Source organism: Oncorhynchus nerka, linkage group LG28, assembly GCF_034236695.1.
Source record: "Oncorhynchus nerka isolate Pitt River linkage group LG28, Oner_Uvic_2.0, whole genome shotgun sequence".
Classification (NCBI taxonomy): Eukaryota; Metazoa; Chordata; class Actinopteri; order Salmoniformes; family Salmonidae; genus Oncorhynchus; species Oncorhynchus nerka.
The window spans coordinates 74,834,296-74,857,929 of NC_088423.1; the positions used below are offsets into that span (position 1 = coordinate 74,834,296).

General features: G+C 42.5%; 1 protein-coding gene across 1 annotated transcript in view; it reads right to left on the reverse strand.

Moving 5' to 3' along the window:
* Positions 1 to 475: 475 nt before the first annotated feature.
* LOC115125463 (genetic suppressor element 1-like) overlaps positions 476 to 23,634 on the reverse strand; it is a 539,601-nt gene continuing 516,442 nt past the window's right edge. Inside the window, 8 exon segments of the mRNA XM_065013123.1 lie at positions 476 to 3,006; positions 3,289 to 3,392; positions 4,236 to 4,274; positions 4,277 to 4,597; positions 5,956 to 6,318; positions 6,560 to 6,673; positions 7,880 to 8,144; positions 8,223 to 8,335. Coding sequence (XP_064869195.1) covers positions 2,866 to 3,006; positions 3,289 to 3,392; positions 4,236 to 4,274; positions 4,277 to 4,597; positions 5,956 to 6,318; positions 6,560 to 6,673; positions 7,880 to 8,144; positions 8,223 to 8,335 — 1,460 coding nt within the window. The 3' untranslated portion in view covers positions 476 to 2,865.

Consider the following 23,634-nt stretch of genomic DNA (forward strand, 5'->3'; position numbering starts at 1 on the left):
TTAGTTTGCAATAATCATAATGGCAGGCCAGAACTAACCATTTTATAAAAGGGTATAAAGCTATGCTATTTAATGGTAAGATTCGTCCTTCCCGAGTCCTATACTAACAGTTGTGGTTAAGTACTGTACAATCTACTGTCATTTTATAACTATGCCATGTATATTCTAACCATCATTCTAACCATCACATATTATGTCCAATAATCACAGATAATTAACTTTTGACATAAGAGTGATTTGATGATTTCACTAAATTTTTTCTGTCTGTTTTTGCCTGCCTCATAATAAACAGATGGTAAATCCAATGTAGTGGAAACACTTCATTGATAATCCCCATCTCTATCAGACATGTGTGACTTCAATGCAGTCTCACTGTTAAACACACATCAGAGTTAGAATTTTACTCAGATACTGAAAAAGGATGCAGTGAACCTGCAGGAAGAAATGTTACCAAGAGAAGACTTGACTATTCAAGTACATTTTTGAAATATTTTCTTTTATTTTTTTGTCTGAAATTACAGCAATATATTCATAAATACCTAATTACTACATTCAACAAATAATATATTACATTACAATTAATTCAAACAAGTACATTTTAAAAATCAGAGTTTCACAGCATCTAGAGTCTAGACATCCTCCATAGAGTCAGGGGCCTATTGCGTGTGCGTGCGTAGTAGAGTAAGGAGGCTCTGGGGAAGGGCCTAACGTCCTCCCGCTAACTCATTGGCTGCTTAACTCAGTGGTAGCGCTTGCTGTCTGATTGACAAGTGGTGCTCCTATCGTAGCTCTGCTCTGGTCTGTAAACATGGTTCCGCCTCCCTAACTGGGTGTTCCTCTGAGAGCTCACCAGGAGTGGAACAAAGAGGGATGTAGGGACCAGACCTGCAGCCACCCTCCCCTCCCTGTCATCTCACATCCACAGCATCAGACTGGAGGTCAAACAGAACCCCTTTAGGACTACATAGTCAAAGCCTTGTCAACTCTGACTGACAGCACTACAATACCCACGCTGCATTGCGATCTATGTTGCCGGAGGTCCTCCTGCAAGGCTAAAAGGCCAGACACTCCCACAGAAGGAAGGTAGGGGAATAGACAGACTGGGGAACAGGGGTACTGAGGCACAGACAGCTATGGCCAGCAGCGAGGTGGACACTGATGCAGGCTTGAAAACAGACACTATAGATGCACAGTGCAGTGCAGGGCAATGATTCATATACTTGGCAAAAGAGAACCTTTAATAGACTTTGGATTTGAGGGCCCTCAAGTGAAAAACAATTGTCCATTAACCAATTGTTGGCAAGGGCTTTGACATTATGATAAGTGGGATAAATGTAGTAATATAATATGTTTAGAAGTGGGTTGGCCATTTCAATTCAGGGAGTTATTTTAATTACTCTATTTGGAGGTTTAAAAGTCTCATGATATTTTGTGTGAGGGAGGGCTACTTTTTGGCACTATTTCCTTTTATGGCAAACACAAAGGAGAATAATCTTGACGTGGTATTGTCTGCATTGTTCCCTCCTCTCTGTGGGTTTAGTGATATGAATGTCTCATCATAATGGGTGTTGTGCCCCTTGTGCTTAATGATAAGGTCCAGAGAGATGGGTCTAGTTATCAGTTAACAGTTCTACTAAGCACCCATCCCTGGACTAGAGCTGAAGGGGGAAAAAGGAGAGAGAGAAATAAAGGATGACATTGTAACTGTAGCTGTCACTCACTCTTTCCCTGACTGACAGCACTACTCACACAGGGAGTGTGGTAAAACACGCTGTTCCTGACAGGAGGGGTTCTGTGTGGGCCTGGTGTTCTAATGGAGTGCATGGATCTGGGAGGCCTGTGGGGCCTGGAGTTAGGTCTTAACCCCATCTCAGTGAGCCTTACGGGGCCTGGAGGCCAGGGGAGGGAGGGCTGTGGCTGGAGCTCAGGCTGCTGCTACTGCAGCACACATGGCTGGGTCAAAGGGGGAGAGGAGAAGAGCATGTTCTCTCTCCTTTTCTCCTTCCATCTACACCTCTGAACAGGGCAGTCCTGACCAGCAGCAGAACAAACACTAAAAGCAAAGCTTTCTGTTTCACCCAAAAAAGCATGAACATATAAAAAAATGGCAGGCTTATTTTCTTCTTCTTAAAAGAACAATGATTAAAGTAATAAAAACATACAAAATTATTTTTAGTCTTAATATTATTTACAATACAAGGCTGAAGCACCTTTTAAATTCTTATTCTCATCTCGAAATAAAACATTTCCTTTATTCATTCCAAAATGTGCATTTTGTAAGTTCTTCCCTAATTTGAACAGTTCTTTGTCGTAACACAGTACCACCAGGTAGTTCTTCAGGTCTTTCTCTTTAAGTGCATTTCAAGTTTGAAAGCTGGCCTGACCTGCCACCAGGAGAGATGCTGGGAGGTTCAGTCCTGTCCGGTTGGCCAGAGGTAGGGGCATTGGATTGGTGGTAGATGGCGCTCTGTCACGTGACCACACCCATTCCAGGGCTGAGTTGCTCTCCGATTACAGGATTGTCTGTGTGGGCGTGGCTGTGAGGGGAGCCCAGGATGGGGCTGGGACTGCAATGTAAGAGAGTAACTGGTGCCTGCTGAAGAGAATGGTGTGAGTGTGTTCCTCTGTAAGTTTGTGTGTGTGTTGACCATGCTGCCCTAGAGCTTTGCCCCATGTGTGACGTGCCCGTTGCACCCTCTGACCCCAGGGTCAGCACAAACCACTGGCTGGTGGCACTGTCCCTGGCAGGCTGGCAGCAGCCCCATCCATCTATCAATGAATCCATGAATTCATCCCTCTCTCCTGTGGAGCTGTCACCTGGGGGGGGTAACCCTTGTAGTGCCCTCCCCTGGCCCAGTGGAGCTGTCACCTGGGGGGGTAACCCTTGTAGTGCCCTCCCCTGGCCCAGTGGGGCTGCGGCAGCGTCAGACACTTCCTGAAGTGCTCCAACTCGGCCTGTAACTTCTCCCTCTCCACCGCCAGCTTCTGTCTCTGAGACATCAACTCCTTTGAACAGAGAAGAAGGGAGAGAGAGAGAGAGAGTGGGGGGGAGTAGAGTCAATAAAACCACATTAACATAAATGTAACACCATAAAGAGAAAGTAACAAAACACAGCACAAGGATACAGACTCACCCACACATTTGCTTAGAATTATGTGGCATTATTTAATATTATTTTACAGTATGAAGAATACAATTGAACATAGCTGATTAAAATAGACACTATATTTCCTCCAAACGATTTGCAGGAAGCTCAGTGATGATAGATGTAGCAGACAGGGTCTTACCCCCATGCTGTGGGAGAGCTGCTCTGCTGTCAGGCTCAGGTTGTAGTGCTGGTTCTCCAGTCTCCGACACTGGCTCTGCAGCACCTGGCGCTCCACACCTTGCTCTGAAGGAGGGAGGGAGGACCGAAGGCAGGGGAAGAAAAGGGGGGGGGGGAGTGGAGAAGGAGGAGAAGGAGAGGAGGGAGGCAGAGGAGGAGAGGGAGAGGAAGGAGAAGAGAATAACAGTGAGCCTGAGGGGATGTGACCTGGGGTCTCATTAGCATCCACGCTAACACTCCCTGCCTGCCTGTCTCCCCATGTACCAATACAGCTAGAGCTACAGCAGACCATACTGCCACAGGCAAGCAGCATACAGCACACAACTCACTACACAAGACTCATTACAGATAGTGTGTGTATGTATGTTTGACTGTTTACATCCTATTTGTTGGACCAACAGAGAGTAGTAGAAAAATATAAATACCACCCTCTAGTGTTGGGAATACGCTACAACTACTCATAACCAAAGAGTCATAAATGTCCATTGGGCTCTAGATTTCAACCATATATGAACGATTCCAAAATCAAGGATATTAGTCATTAAAGGTCCAATGCAGCCAATTAAGTACCTTATTGTGATTGCTTTCAATTAAAATGGTCAACAACAAAAAGCCTCTTAGGAAATAGCAATTTCTCAAGCAAGAATTTTACTGGGAGTGTCTGTGAGTGGTCTAAGTGGGAAGGGGAAAACTGAAAACTAGCTGTTATTGGCAGAGAGGTTTGGAACTCTCTTTCTTATTGGTCTATTAACTAATTCACTGACAAAACTTCACCCCACTAAAACAGCCCCAAATAAATAATAGTTACAATAATAATAATATTATATATACTTTTTAAATGTACAGGCTGAAATGACGTTTTGACTGCACTGGGCCTTTAAATAAACAGAAAAGTGACTGACTGCTTACCTTCAATGTATTCCTGATAGGCTTCAAAGATCGCTTCAATCCCTGCCACCTGGGTACTGGGGCCTCCTCTTCCTCCTCTTCCTCCTCTTCTTCTGAGTCCTCTGGTGCAGACTGCTCCTCCCTCGCTCCTGGGGGCTCTCGGTGGGGTTGCGGGGGGCAGTGCTGACCATTGGGCTGGGGGAGCGGGTGCGCGTGTGAGTGCGGGTGTTGGATGGAGTGTGGGTGCGGGTGTTGGATGGAGTGTGTGTGAGGGTGTGTGTGTGGCGGGGGCGGCCGACTGGGGGCGCTCTGCAGCTCTGGAATGTTGTAGTGCACTGAGGAGTCCTGGAGGTGAGAGGGCGCTGAGATCACTGTGGCTCCACCTAGAGAGAGAGAGGGCGAGAAAGAGATATTTATATTTATTTAACCATTATTTAACTTGGCAAGTCAGTTAAGAACAAATTCCTATTTACAATGACGGCCTACCCCGGCCAAACCCAGACAACGCTGGGCCAATTGTGCGCCGCCTGATAGGACTCCCAATCACAGCCATATGTGATACAGCATGGATTTAAAACAGGGACTGTAGTGATGCCTCTTGCACTGAGATACAGTGTCTTAGACCACTGTGCTGCTCGGGAGCCCAAGATATTACATTAACACATCATTAATACTTGGGTTGTTCCACAAATACAGAACATTTTGCACCCCGTTGATATTTAAAGGAGAAGTTGTGCACCAATAATAAATTGTATAATTCATTGACTCAGTAGCGGTACCCCCTGTATATAGCCCCCACATTGACTCAGTAGCGGTACCCCCTGTATATAGCCTCCACATTGACTCAGTAGCGGTACCCCCTCCTCCACATTGACTCAGTAGCCTCCACCTCCACATTGACTCAGTAGCGGTACCCCCTGTATATAGCCTCCACATTGACTCAGTAGCGGTACCCCCTGTATACAGCCTCCACATTGACTCAGTAGCGGTACCCCCTGTATATAGCCTCCACATTGACTCAGTAGCGGTACCCCCTGTATATAGCCTCCACATTGACTCAGTAGCGGTACCTCCTGTATATAGCCTCCACATTGACTCAGTTGCGGTACCTCCTGTATATAGCCTACACATTGACTCAGTAGCGGTACCTCCTGTATATAGCCTACACATTGACTCAGTAGCGGTACCTCCTGTATATAGCCTACACATTGACTCAGTAGCGGTACCTCCTGTATATAGCCTCCACATTGACTCAGTAGCGGTACCTCCTGTATGTAGCCTACACATTGACTCACTAGCGATACCTCCTGTATATAGCCTACACATTGACTCAGTAGCGGTACCTCCTGTATATAGCCTACACATTGACTCAGTAGCGGTACCTCCTGTATATAGCCTCCACATTGACTCAGTAGCGGTACCTCCTGTATGTAGCCTACACATTGACTCACTAGCGATACCTCCTGTATGTAGCCTCGTTATTGTTACATTATTGTGTTACTTTCTTTTTACTTTCGTTTATTCAGTAAATCTTTTCTTAACTCTTATTTTTCTTAAAACTGCATTTTTGGTTGAGGGCTTGAAAGTATGCATTTCACGGTGAGGTAAGGTTGTATTCGGCGCATGTGACAAATACAATTTGATTTGATCTGGAGATTCACAGTATAAGCTGATCCTAGATCTGTGCCTGAGGGTAACTTCCACCTGGAGTATGAAGGAGAGCTGCTGCGGTATAACCTGCCTTTGTGTTTCTGCAGGGCCTTCTGTGTGGACTGGAGGACAGACTCGTGGAACTGCTGGGAAAACTCTTCAGCAGTAAAGCTCTCCCAGGGCTTGGTCCGGCCGTTCAGGCTGGGGGGAGCATCTTTAGTCTGCACGGAGGGCCGCAGGCTATTCAGCAGGCTGGACGACGAGCTCCTCTTGGAGGGGGGGCCTTCAGGGAGCCCACGGGTCTTTTCCAGGTAGGGGAGTGGAGGAGGGGGGTCCTTTGGTCTCAGTGCGTCAGAGGAGGAGGGGGGTTTAGGCTGCCCCAGGAGTCCGCTGGGGGAGGAGGGACTGACACTGAGTGGCTCATCTGATTCGCTGGAAAGCGCTGAGGCAGGATCTGTCGGGACAGGCGTATGTTACTGTCAATGAATTGAGACGCATTGAGACACATTCCCACCCAGATTCATATAAATATACTGTATCAAGACATCAGCAGGCAATCAGTCATTTGAACCCCAACCCATAACATTACTGCTGTAACATTACTACAGAGATGTCTCTCACACACCTGGCTGCTAACAGCAGGGAAGGAATGAGGAAAGGTGTGTGTGTGTTTGTGTTTGTGCGTGCGTGCTTACCTGAGTTCTGTGCTGGGGGGGTCTTACATAGGGGGTGAGGGGCATGTCTGATGGTATCCAAGGTTACGCTCTTCTGTTTAATGGCCTGAAGCAACTCTACCACTGTCTCATTATCTGGCAGAGAGAGAGATATATATATATATATAGAGAGAGGGAGAGTAAGCGAGCGAGAGAGAGAGAGAGAGAGAGGGAGAGGGTAAGAGGGGAGGGAGAGAGAGAGAGAGAGAGGGTGAGAGAGAGAGAGGGAGAGAGAGAGAGAGGGAGAGTGAGAGAGATGGAGAGTGAGAGAGAGGGTGAGAGAGAGAGGGAGAGTGAGAGAGAGGGTGAGAGAGAGAGGGAGAGGGTAAGAGGGGAGGGAGACAGAGAGGGTGAGAGAGAGAGAGGGAGAGTGAGGGTGAGAGAGAGAGAGAGAGAGAGAGGGTGAGAGAGAGAGAGAGAGAGAGAGAGAGAGAGAGAGAGAGAGGGTGAGAGAGAGAGGGAGAGGGTAAGAGGGGAGGGAGACAGAGAGGGTGAGAGAGAGAGAGGAGAGTGAGGGTGAGAGAGAGAGAGAGGGTGAGAGAGAGAGAGGAGAGAGAGAGGGTGAGAGAGAGAGGGAGAGTGAGAGAGGGGTGAGAGAGAGAGAGGGTGAGAGAGAGAGAGAGAGAGAGAGAGAATTAACATCTCATCCACGTCTCTGTAATCCCTGCTGCACCTCTGCTGTGTGTGTGTGTGTGTGTGTGTGTGTGTGTGTGTGGAGGCTGCACACTGCCATCTGCAGGCAGCATGCGGTAAATCCATAGGATTAACATGGGATCGCCGTAAACCTGCCGCTGCCGCTCCACGCCTCACCACAGCAGTGTGTGTATATCTGTTTCTCCTCACAGAAAGTCCAGCTGTCACACTGAAGAGGGAGGCAGAGTAATGTGTAATGCATGCTAGCAGCAGTGTGTTTAATATATAACGTATAATTAAGCAATAAGGCACAAGGGTTGTGGTATATGGCCAATATACCAAGGCTAAGAGCTGGTCTTAGGCACAACACATCTAAACTGGTTACCAACGTAATTAGAACAGTCAAAACAAATGGTCTTACCCGTGGTATACGGTTTGATATACAACGGCTTTCAGCCAATCAAGCATCAGGGCTCGAACCACCCAGTTTATAATGTACAATACTGATAGTGAAACGTCAGGTGTCTGTCACACTGTGTACATGTCTCCAGAGCACAGTGGACATGATAACCATGTTCATGACAGCTTTAGGGGTTTAGTTGCTTTGTGCAGTGAGGTTGGATGGTGAGTAGGGGTTAGGGTGTAGTGTTTAGGATGTAGGGTACATACCTCTCCTCTGCTGTACAGAGACATGGGACAGGCTGAACATGGTGAGGAAGCGTTTCTTGTCTTCCAGTTCGGGGGCTCTGTCCATCTCCTCTGGGGTGAAGTGGGTGCTGAGGGGGCAGGGGAGGAGGGGTGCGTTTGGACAGAACAGCCGGGGCGAGGGGCTGCGCTCCCTCAGCATCCTCCTCCTCTTCCTCCTCTTCTGCTGCACCAGGTGGTCACGTCGTGACACCGTGGTCAGACCAAACACACACAGGAAGTCCACTTTCTACAGGGGGAGAGGAACGTATTATAAAGCCAGGAGATAACAGTGTGTATAGAGTGTGTGTGCAGGATAAAACCGTACCTCTGTGGAGTCGTCCAGTTTGAGAGGGGGCTGCCCTGCTACCCTCCTGAGGTGGGCCCTGACCTCCTCCTCATCACTCTCATCATACGAGTCATCCAGCTCATAGTAGTAACCTGGAATGACCAGAGACAGTTAGTACTGACTTTACATACAACTTCAGTACATAAGTCGCTCTGGATAAGAGCGTCTGCTAAATGACTTAAATGTAAATGTAATACTACCACTACACAACCACAACCTACAACTTCACTACATACTACCACTACACAAACACAACCTACAACTTCAGTACATACTACCACTACACAACCACAACTAACAACTTCAGTACATACTACCACTACACAACCACAACCTACAACTTCACTACATACTACCACTACACAACCACAACCTACAACTTCAGTACATACTACCATTACATTTACATTACCATTACACAACCACAACTAACAACTTCAGTACATACTACCACTACACAACCACAACCTACAACTTCAGTACATACTACCACTACACAACCACAACTACAACTTCAGTACATACTACCACTACACAACCACAACTACAACTACCATTACAGTACATACTACCACTACACAACCACAACCTACAACTACAGTACATACTACCATTACACAACCACAACTAACAACTTCAGTACATACTACCACTACACAACCACAACTACAACTTCAGTACATACTACCACTACACAACCACAACTAACAACTTCAGTACAACTACCACTACACAACCACAACCTACAACTACATACTACCACTACACAACCACAACCTACAACTTCAGTACATACTACCACTACACAACCTACAACTTCAGTACATACTACCACTACACAACCACAACCTACAACTTCAGTACATACTACCACTACACAACCACAACCTACAACTTCAGTACATACTACCACTACACAACCACAACCTACAACTTCAGTACATACTACCATTACACAACCACAACCTACAACTTCAGTACATACTACCACTACACAACCACAACCTACAACTTCACTACATACTACCATTACACAACCACAACTAACAACTTCAGTACATACTACCACTACACAACCACAACCTACAACTTCAGTACATACTACCATTACACAACCACAACCTACAACTTCAGTACATACTACCACTACACAACCACAACCTACAACTACAGTACATACTACCACTACACAACCACAACCTACAACTTCACTACATACTACCACTACACAAACACAACCTACAACTTCACTACATACTACCACTACACAACCACAACTAACAACTTCAGTACATACTACCACTACACAACCACAACCTACAACTTCACTACATACTACCACTACACAACCACAACCTACAACTTCAGTACATACTACATTTTACATTTACATTACCATTACACAACCACAACCTACAACTTCAGTACATACTACCACTACACAACCACAACCTACAACTTCATTACATACTACCACTACACAAACACAACTAACAACTTCAGTACATACTACCACTACACAACCACAACTAACAACTTCAGTACATACTACCACTACACAACCACAACCTACAACTACCGTACATACTACCATTACACAACCACAACTAACAACTTCAGTACATACTACCACTACACAACCACAACTAACAACTTCAGTACATACTACCACTACACAACCACAACTAACAACTTCAGTACATACTACCACTACACAACCACAACCTACAACTTCAGTACATACTACCACTACACAACCACAAACTACAACTACAGTACATACTACCACTACACAAACACAACCTACAACTTCAGTACATACTACCACTACACAACCACAACCTACAACTTCAGTACATACTACCACTACACAACCACAACCTACAACTTCAGTACATACTACCACTACACAACCACAACCTACAACTTCACTACATACTACCACTACACAACCACAACCTACAACTTCAGTACATACTACCACTACACAACCACAACCTACAACTTCAGTACATACTACCACTACACAACCTACAACTTCAGTACATACTACCACTACACAACCACAACCTACAACTTCAGTACATACTACCATTACACAACCACAACCTACAACTTCAGTACATACTACCACTACACAACCACAACCTACAACTTCAGTACATACTACCATTACACAACCACAACCTACAACTTCAGTACATACTACCACTACACAACCACAACCTACAACTACAGTACATACTACCACTACACAACCACAACCTACAACTTCACTACATACTACCACTACACAAACACAACCTACAACTTCACTACATACTACCACTACACAACCACAACTAACAACTTCAGTACATACTACCACTACACAACCACAACCTACAACTTCACTACATACTACCACTACACAACCACAACCTACAACTTCAGTACATACTACATTTTACATTTACATTACCATTACACAACCACAACCTACAACTTCAGTACATACTACCACTACACAACCACAACCTACAACTTCAGTACATACTACCACTACACAAACACAACTAACAACTTCAGTACATACTACCACTACACAACCACAACTAACAACTTCAGTACATACTACCACTACACAACCACAACCTACAACTACCGTACATACTACCATTACACAACCACAACTAACAACTTCAGTACATACTACCACTACACAACCACAACTAACAACTTCAGTACATACTACCACTACACAACCACAACTAACAACTTCAGTACATACTACCACTACACAACCACAACCTACAACTTCAGTACATACTACCACTACACAACCACAAACTACAACTACAGTACATACTACCACTACACAAACACAACCTACAACTTCAGTACATACTACCACTACACAACCACAACCTACAACTTCAGTACATACTACCACTACACAACCACAACCTACAACTTCAGTACATACTACCACTACACAACCACAACCTACAACTTCAGTACATACTACCACCACACAACCACAAACTACAACTTCAGTACATACTACCACTACACAACCACAACCTACAACTTCAGTACATACTACCATTACACAACCACAACCTACAACTTCAGTACATACTACCACTACACAACCACAACCTACAACTTCAGTACATACTACCACTACACAACCTACAACTTCAGTACATACTACCACTACACAACCACAACCTACAACTTCAGTACATACTACCATTACACAACCACAACCTACAACTTCAGTACATACTACCACCACACAACCACAAACTACAACTTCAGTACATACTACCACTACACAACCACAACCTACAACTTCAGTACATACTACCATTACACAACCACAACCTACAACTTCAGTACATACTACCACTACACAACCACAACCTACAACTTCAGTACATACTACCACTACACAACCACAACCTACAACTTCAGTACATACTACCATTACACAACCACAACCTACAACTTCAGTACATACTACCATTACACAACCACAACTTCAGTACATACTACCACTACACAACCTACAACTTCAGTACATACTACCATTACACAACCACAACCTACAACTTCAGTACATACTACCACTACACAACCTACAACTTCAGTACATACTACCAACTACTTCAGTACAACCACAACTAACAACTTCAGTACATACTACCACTACACAACCACAACCTACAACTTCAGTACATACTACCATTACACAACCACAACCTACAACTTCAGTACATACTACCACTACACAACCACAACCTACAACTTCAGTACATACTACCATTACACAACCACAACTAACAACTTCAGTACATACTACCACTACACAACCACAACCTACAACTTCAGTACATACTACCACTACACAACCACAACCTACAACTACAGTACATACTACCACTACACAACCACAACTAACAACTTCAGTACATACTACCACTACACAACCACAACCTACAACTTCAGTACATACTACCATTACACAACCACAACCTACAACTTCAGTACATACTACCACTACACAAACCACAACCTACAACTACAGTACATACTACCATTACACAACCACAACCTACAACTTCAGTACATACTACCACTACACAACCACAACCTACAACTTCAGTACATACTACCACTACACAACCACAACCTACAACTACAGTACATACTACCACTACACAACCACAACCTACAACTTCAGTACATACTACCACTACACAACCACAACTTCAGTACATACTACCATTACACAACCACAACCTACAACTTCAGTACATACTACCACTACACAACCACAACCTACAACTTCAGTACATACTACCACTACACAACCTACAACTTCAGTACATACTACCACTACACAACCACAACCTACAACTTCAGTACATACTACCACTACACAACCACAACCTACAACTTCAGTACATACTACCACTACACAACCACAACCTACAACTTCAGTACATACTACCATTACACAACCACAACCTACAACTTCAGTACATACTACCACTACACAACCACAACCTACAACTTCACTACATACTACCATTACACAACCACAACTAACAACTTCAGTACATACTACCACTACACAACCACAACCTACAACTTCAGTACATACTACCACTACACAACCACAACTAACAACTTCAGTACATACTACCACTACACAACCACAACCTACAACTTCAGTACATACTACCACTACACAACCACAAACTACAACTACAGTACATACTACCACTACACAAACCACAACCTACAACTTCACTACATACTACCACTACACAACCACAACCTACAACTTCAGTACATACTACCACTACACAACCACAACCTAACAACTTCAGTACATACTACCACTACACAACCACAACCTACAACTTCAGTACATACTACCACTACACAACCACAACCTACAACTTCAGTACATACTACCACTACACAAACACAACCTACAACTTCAGTACATACTACCATTACACAACCACAACCTACAACTTCAGTACATACTACCACTACACAACCACAACCTACAACTTCAGTACATACTACCACTACACAACCACAACCTACAACTTCAGTACATACTACCACTACACAAACCACAACCTACAACTTCAGTACATACTACCACTACACAACCACAACCTCCAACTTCAGTACATACTACCATTACACAACCACAACCTACAACTTCAGTACATACTACCACTACACAACCACAACCTACAACTTCAGTACATACTACCACTACACAACCACAACTACAACTTCAGTACATACTACCACTACACAACCACAACCTACAACTTCAGTACATACTACCACTACACAACCACAACCTACAACTTCAGTACATACTACCACTACACAACCACAACCTACAACTTCAGTACATACTACCATTACACAACCACAACCTACAACTTCAGTACATACTACCACTACACAACCACAACCTACAACTTCACTACATACTACCATTACACAACCACAACTAACAACTTCAGTACATACTACCACTACACAACCACAACTAACAACTTCAGTACATACTACCACTACACAACCACAACTAACAACTTCAGTACATACTACCACTACACAACCACAACCTACAACTTCAGTACATACTACCACTACACAACCACAACCTACAACTTCAGTACATACTACCACTACACAACCACAACCTACAACTTCAGTACATACTACCACTACACAACCACAACCTACAACTTCAGTACATACTACCACTACACAACCACAACCTACAACTTCAGTACATACTACCACTACACAACCACAACCTACAACTTCAGTACATACTACCATTACACAACCACAACCTACAACTTCAGTACATACTACCACTACACAACCACAACCTACAACTACAGTACATACTACCACCACAACCACAACCTACAACTTCAGTACATACTACCACTACACAACCACAACCTACAACTTCAGTACATACTACCACTACACAACCACAACTAACAACTTCAGTACATACTACCACTACACAACCACAACCTACAACTCAGTACATACTACCACTACACAACCACAACCTACAACTTCAGTACATACTACATTTTACATTCAGTACATACTACCATTACACAACCACAACCTACAACTTCAGTACATACTACCACTACACAACCACAACCTACAACTTCAGTACATACTACCACTACACAACCACAACCTAACAACTTCAGTACATACTACCACTACACAACCACAACTAACAACTTCAGTACATACTACCACTACACAACCACAACCTACAACTGTGTGTACATACTACCATTACACAACCACAACCTAACAACTTCAGTACATACTACCACTACACAACCACAACTAACAACTTCAGTACATACTACCACTACACAACCACAACTAACAACTTCAGTACATACTACCACTACACAACCACAACCTACAACTTCAGTACATACTACCACTACACAACCACAACCTACAACTACAGTACATACTACCACTACACAACCACAACCTACAACTTCAGTACATACTACCACTACACAACCACAACCTACAACTTCAGTACATACTACCATTACACAACCACAACCTACAACTTCAGTACATACTACCACCACAACCACAACCTACAACTTCAGTACATACTACCACCACACAACCACAAACTACAACTTCAGTACATACTACCACTACACAACCACAACCTACAACTTCAGTACATACTACCATTACACAACCACAACCTACAACTTCAGTACATACTACCACTACACAACCACAACCTACAACTTCAGTACATACTACCACTACACAAACAACTTCAGTACATACTACCACTACACAACCACAACCTACAACTTCAGTACATACTACCATTACACAACCACACACTTCAGTACATACTACCACCACAGAACCACAAACTACAACTTCAGTACATACTACCACTACACAACCACAACCTACAACTTCAGTACATACTACCACTACACAACCACAACCTACAACTTCAGTACATACTACCATTACACAACCACAACCTACAACTTCAGTACATACTACCACTACAACCACAACCTACAACTTCAGTACATACTACCACTACACAACCTACAACTTCAGTACATACTACCACTACACAACCTACAACTTCAGTACATACTACCACTACACAACCACAACCTAACAACTTCAGTACATACTACCACTACACAACCACAACCTACAACTTCAGTACATACTACCATTACACAACCACAACCTACAACTTCAGTACATACTACCACTACACAACCACAACCTACAACTTCAGTACATACTACCATTACACAACCACAACTAACAACTTCAGTACATACTACCACTACACAACCACAACCTACAACTTCAGTACATACTACCACTACACAACCACAACCTACAACTTCAGTACATACTACCATTACACAACCACAACTAACAACTTCAGTACATACTACCACTACAGTACAACTTCAGTACATACTACCACTACACAACCACAACCTACAACTTCAGTACATACTACCACTACACAAACACAACCTACAACTACAGTACATACTACCACTACACAACCACAACTAACAACTTCAGTACATACTACCACTACACAACCACAACCTACAACTTCAGTACATACTACCACTACACAACCACAACCTACAACTTCAGTACATACTACCACTACACAACCACAACCTACAACTTCAGTACATACTACCACAACCACAACCACAACTTCAGTACATACTACCATTACACAACCACAACCTACAACTTCAGTACATACTACCACTACACAACCACAAACCTACAACTTCAGTACATACTACCACTACACAACCACAACCTACAACTTCAGTACATACTACCACTACACAACCACAACCACAACTAACAACTTCAGTACATACTACCACTACACAACCACAACCTACAACTTCAGTACATACTACCACTACACAACCACAACCTACAACTTCAGTACATACTACCACTACACAACCACAACCTACAACTTCAGTACATACTACCATTACACAACCACAACCTACAACTTCAGTACATACTACCACTACACAACCACAACCTACAACTTCAGTACATACTACCATTACACAACCACAACCTACAACTTCACTACATACTACCACTACACAACCACAACCTACAACTTCAGTACATACTACCACTACACAACCACAACCTACAACTTCAGTACATACTACCATTACACAACCACAACCTACAACTTCAGTACATACTACCACTACACAACCACAACCTACAACTTCAGTACATACTACCACTACACAACCACAACCTACAACTTCAGTACATACTACCACTACACAACCACAACCTACAACTTCAGTACATACTACCATTACACAACCACAACCTACAACTTCAGTACATACTACCACCACACAACCACAACCTACAACTTCAGTACATACTACCACTACACAACCACAACCTACAACTTCAGTACATACTACCACTACACAACCACAACCTACAACTTCAGTACATACTACCACTACACAACCACAACCTACAACTTCAGTACATACTACCACTACACAACCACAACCTACAACTTCAGTACATACTACCACTACACAACCACAACCTACAACTCAGTACATACTACCACTACACAACCACAACCTACAACTTCAGTACATACTACCATTACACAACCACAACTAACAACTTCAGTACATACTACCACTACACAACCACAACCTACAACTTCAGTACATACTACCACTACACAACCACAACCTACAACTTCAGTACATACTACCACTACAACCACAACCTACAACTTCAGTACATACTACCATTACACAACCACAACCTACAACTTCACATACTACCACTACACAACCACAACCTACAACTTCACTACATACTACCATTACACAACCACAACTAACAACTTCAGTACATACTACCACTACACAACCACAACCTACAACTTCAGTACATACTACCATTACACAACCACAACCTACAACTTCAGTACATACTACCACTACACAACCACAACCTACAACTTCAGTACATACTACCACTACACAACCACAACCTACAACTTCAGTACATACTACCATTACACAACCACAACCTACAACTTCAGTACATACTACCACTACACAACCACAACCTACAACTTCAGTACATACTACCACTACACAACCTACAACTTCAGTACATACTACCACTACACAACCACAACCTACAACTTCAGTACATACTACCATTACACAACCACAACCTACAACTTCAGTACATACTACCACCACACAACCACAAACTACAACTTCAGTACATACTACCACTACACAACCACAACCTACAACTTCAGTACATACTACCACTACACAACCACAACTAACAACTTCAGTACATACTACCACTACACAACCACAACCTACAACTTCAGTACATACTACCACTACACAACCACAAACTACAACTACAGTACATACTACCACTACACAAACACAACCTACAACTTCAGTACATACTACCACTACACAACCACAACCTACAACTTCAGTACATACTACCACTACACAAACCACAACCTACAACTTCAGTACATACTACCACCACACAACCACAACTACTACAACTTCAGTACATACTACCACTACACAACCACAACCTACAACTTCAGTACATACTACCATTACACAACCACAACCTACAACTTCAGTACATACTACCACTACACAACCACAACCTACAACTTCAGTACATACTACCACTACACAACCTACAACTTCAGTACATACTACCACTACACAACCACAACCTACAACTTCAGTACATACTACCATTACACAACCACAACCTACAACTTCAGTACATACTACCACCACACAACCACAAACTACAACTTCAGTACATACTACCACTACACAACCACAACCTACAACTTCAGTACATACTACCACTACACAACCACAACCTACAACTTCACAACCACAACCTACATACTACCACTACACAACCACAACCTAACAACTTCAGTACATACTACCACTACACAAACACAACCTACAACTACAGTACATACTACCACTACACAACCACAACCTACAACTTCAGTACATACTACCACTACACAACCACAACCTACAACTTCAGTACATACTACCACTACACAACCACAACCTACAACTTCAGTACATACTACCACTACACAACCACAACCTACAACTTCAGTACATACTACCACTACACAACCACAACTTCAGTACATACTACCATTACACAACTACAACCTACAACTAGTACATACTACCACCACAACCTACAACTTCAGTACATACTACCACTACACAACCACAACCTACAACTTCAGTACATACTACCACTACACAACCACAACTAACAACTTCAGTACATACTACCACTACACAACCACAACCTAACAACTTCAGTACATACTACCACTACACAACCACAACCTACAACTTCAGTACATACTACCACTACACAACCACAACCTACAACTTCAGTACATACTACCATTACACAACCACAACCTACAACTTCAGTACATACTACCACTACACAAACACAACCTACAACTTCACTACATACTACCATTACACAACCACAACTAACAACTTCAGTACATACTACCACTACACAACCACAACCTACAACTTCAGTACATACTACCATTACACAACCACAACCTACAACTTCAGTACATACTACCACTACACAACCACAACCTACAACTTCAGTACATACTACCACTACACAACCACAACCTACAACTTCAGTACATACTACCATTACACAACCACAACCTACAACTTCAGTACATACTACCACTACACAACCACAACCTCAACTTCAGTACATACTACCACACTACACAACCTACAACTTCAGTACATACTACCACTACACAACCACAACCTACAACTTCAGTACATACTACCATTACACAACCACAACCTACAACTTCAGTACATACTACCACCACACAACCACAAACTACAACTTCAGTACATACTACCACTACACAACCACAACCTACAACTTCAGTACATACTACCACTACACAACCACAACCTACAACTTCAGTACATACTACCACTACACAACCACAACCTACAACTTCAGTACATACTACCACTACACAACCACAACCTACAACTTCAGTACATACTACCACTACACAACCACAACCTAACAACTTCAGTACATACTACCATTAGTACATACAACTACACAACACAACCTACAACTTCAGTACATACTACCACTACACAACCTACAACTTCAGTACATACTACCACTTACACAACCACAACCTACAACTTCAGTACATACTACCACTACACAACCACAACCTACAACTTTCAGTACATACTACCACTACACAACCACAACCTACAACTTCAGTACATACTACCATTACACAACCACAACCTACAACTTCAGTACATACTACCACTACACAACCACAACCTACAACTTCAGTACATACTACCATTACACAACCACAACTAACAACTTCAGTACATACTACCACTACACAACCACAACCTACAACTTCAGTACATACTACCACTACACAACCACAACCTACAACTTCAGTACATACTACCACTACACAACCACAACCTACAACTTCAGTACATACTACCACTACACAACCACAACCTACAACTTCAGTACATACTACCATTACACAACCACAACCTACAACTTCAGTACATACTACCACTACACAACCACAACCTACAACTTCAGTACATACTACCACTACACAACCACAACCTACAACTTCAGTACATACTACCACTACACAACCACAACCTACAACTTCAGTACATACTACCATTACACAACCACAACCTACAACTTCAGTACATACTACCACTACACAACCACAAACCAGTACAACTTCAGTACATACTACCACTACACAACCACAACCTTTCAGTACATACTACCACTACACAACCACAACCTACAACTTCAGTACATACTACCACTACACAACCACAACCTACAACTTCAGTACATACTACCACTACACAACCACAAACTACAACTTCAGTACATACTACCACTACACAACCACAACCTACAACTTCAGTACATACTACCACTACACAACCACAACCTACAACTTCAGTACATACTACCACTACACAACCACAACCTACAACTTCAGTACATACTACCATTACACAACCACAACCTACAACTTCAGTACATACTACCACCACACAACCACAAACTACAACTTCAGTACATACTACCACTACACAACCACAACCTACAACTTCAGTACATACTACCATTACACAACCACAACCTACAACTTCAGTACATACTCACCACAACACAACCTACAACTTCAGTACATACTACCACTACACAACCACAACCTACAACTTCAGTACATACTACCATTACACAACCACAACCTACAACTTCAGTACATACTACCACCACACAACCACAAACTACAACTTCAGTACATACTACCACTACACAACCACAACCTACAACTTCAGTACATACTACCATTACACAACCACAACCTACAACTTCAGTACATACTACCACTACACAACCACAACCTACAACTTCAGTACATACTACCACTACACAACTACCACAACCTACAACTTCAGTACATACTACCATTACACAACCACAACCTACAACTTCAGTACATACTACCATTACACAACCACAACTTCAGTACATACTACCACCACAACACAACCTACAACTTCAGTACATACTACCATTACACAACCACAACCTACAACTTCAGTACATACTACCACTACACAACCTACAACTTCAGTACATACTACCAACCAACCACAACCTACAACTTCAGTACATACTACCACTACACAACCACAACTAACAACTTCAGTACATACTACCACTACACAACCACAACCTACAACTTCAGTACATACTACCATTACACAACCACAACCTACAACTTCAGTACATACTACCACTACACAAACACAACCTACAACTACAGTACATACTACCATTACACAACCACAACTAACAACTTCAGTACATACTACCACTACACAACCACAACCTACAACTTCAGTACATACTACCACTACACAACCACAACCTACAACTTCAGTACATACTACCAGTACACAACCACAACCTACAACTTCAGTACATACTACCACTAAACCACAACTTCAGTACATACTACCATTACACAACCACAACCTACAACTTCAGTACATACTACCACTACACAACCACAACCTACAACTTCAGTACATACTACCACTACACAACCACAACCAGTACATACAACTTCAACCACAACCTACAACTTCAGTACATACTACCACTACACAACCACAACCTACAACTTCAGTACATACTACCACTACACAACCACAACCTACAACTTCAGTACATACTACCATTACACAACCACAACCTACAACTTCAGTACATACTACCACTACACAACCACAACCTACAACTTCACTACATACTACCATTACACAACCACAACTAACAACTTCAGTACATACTACCACTACACAACCACAACCTACAACTTCAGTACATACTACCATTACACAACCACAACCTACAACTTCAGTACATACTACCACTACACAACCACAACCTACAACTACAGTACATACTACCACTACACAACCACAACCTACAACTTCACTACATACTACCACTACACAAACACAACCTACAACTTCACTACATACTACCACTACACAACCACAACTAACAACTTCAGTACATACTACCACTACACAACCACAACCTACAACTTCACTACATACTACCACTACACAACCACAACCTACAACTTCAGTACATACTACATTTTACATTTACATTGCCATTACACAACCACAACCTACAACTTCAGTACATACTACCACTACGCAACCACAACCTACAACTTCAGTACATACTACCATTACACAACCACAACCTACAACTTCAGTACATACTACCATTACACAACCACAACCTACAACTTCACTACATACTACCACTACACAACCACAACCTACAACTTCAGTACATACTACCATTACACAACCACAACTTACAACTTCAGTACATACTACCACTACACAACCACAACCTACAACTTCAGTACATACTACCACTACACAACCACAACCTACAACTTCAGTACATACTACCACTACACAACCTACAACTTCAGTACATACTACCACTACACAACCACAACCTACAACTTCAGTACATACTACCACTACACAACCACAACCTACAACTTCAGTACATACTACCATTACACAACCACAACCTACAACTTCAGTACATACTACCACTACACAACCTACAACTTCACTACATACTACCATTACACAACCACAACTAACAACTTCAGTACATACTACCACTACACAACCACAACCTACAACTTCAGTACATACTACCATTACACAACCACAACCTACAACTTCAGTACATACTACCACTACACAACCACAACCTACAACTACAGTACATACTACCACTACACAACCACAACCTACAACTTCAGTACATACTACCACTACACAAACACAACCTACAACTTCACTACATACTACCACTACACAACCACAACTAACAACTTCAGTACATACTACCACTACACAACCACAACCTACAACTTCAGTACATACTACCACTACACAACCACAAACTACAACTACAGTACATACTACCACTACACAAACACAACCTACAACTTCAGTACATACTACCACTACACAACCACAACCTACAACTTCAGTACATACTACCACTACACAACCACAACCTACAACTTCAGTACATACTACCACTACACAACCACAATCTACAACTTCAGTACATACTACCACCACAAACCACAAACTACAACTTCAGTACATACTACCACTACACAACCACAACCTACAACTTCAGTACATACTACCATTACACAACCACAACCTACAACTTCAGTACATACTACCACTACACAACCACAACCTACAACTTCAGTACATACTACCACTACACAACCTACAACTTCAGTACATACTACCACTACACAACCACAACCTACAACTTCAGTACATACTACCATTACACAACCACAACCTACAACTTCAGTACATACTACCACCACACAACCACAAACTACAACTTCAGTACATACTACCACTACACAACCACAACCTACAACTTCAGTACATACTACCATTACACAACCACAACCTACAACTTCAGTACATACTACCACTACACAACC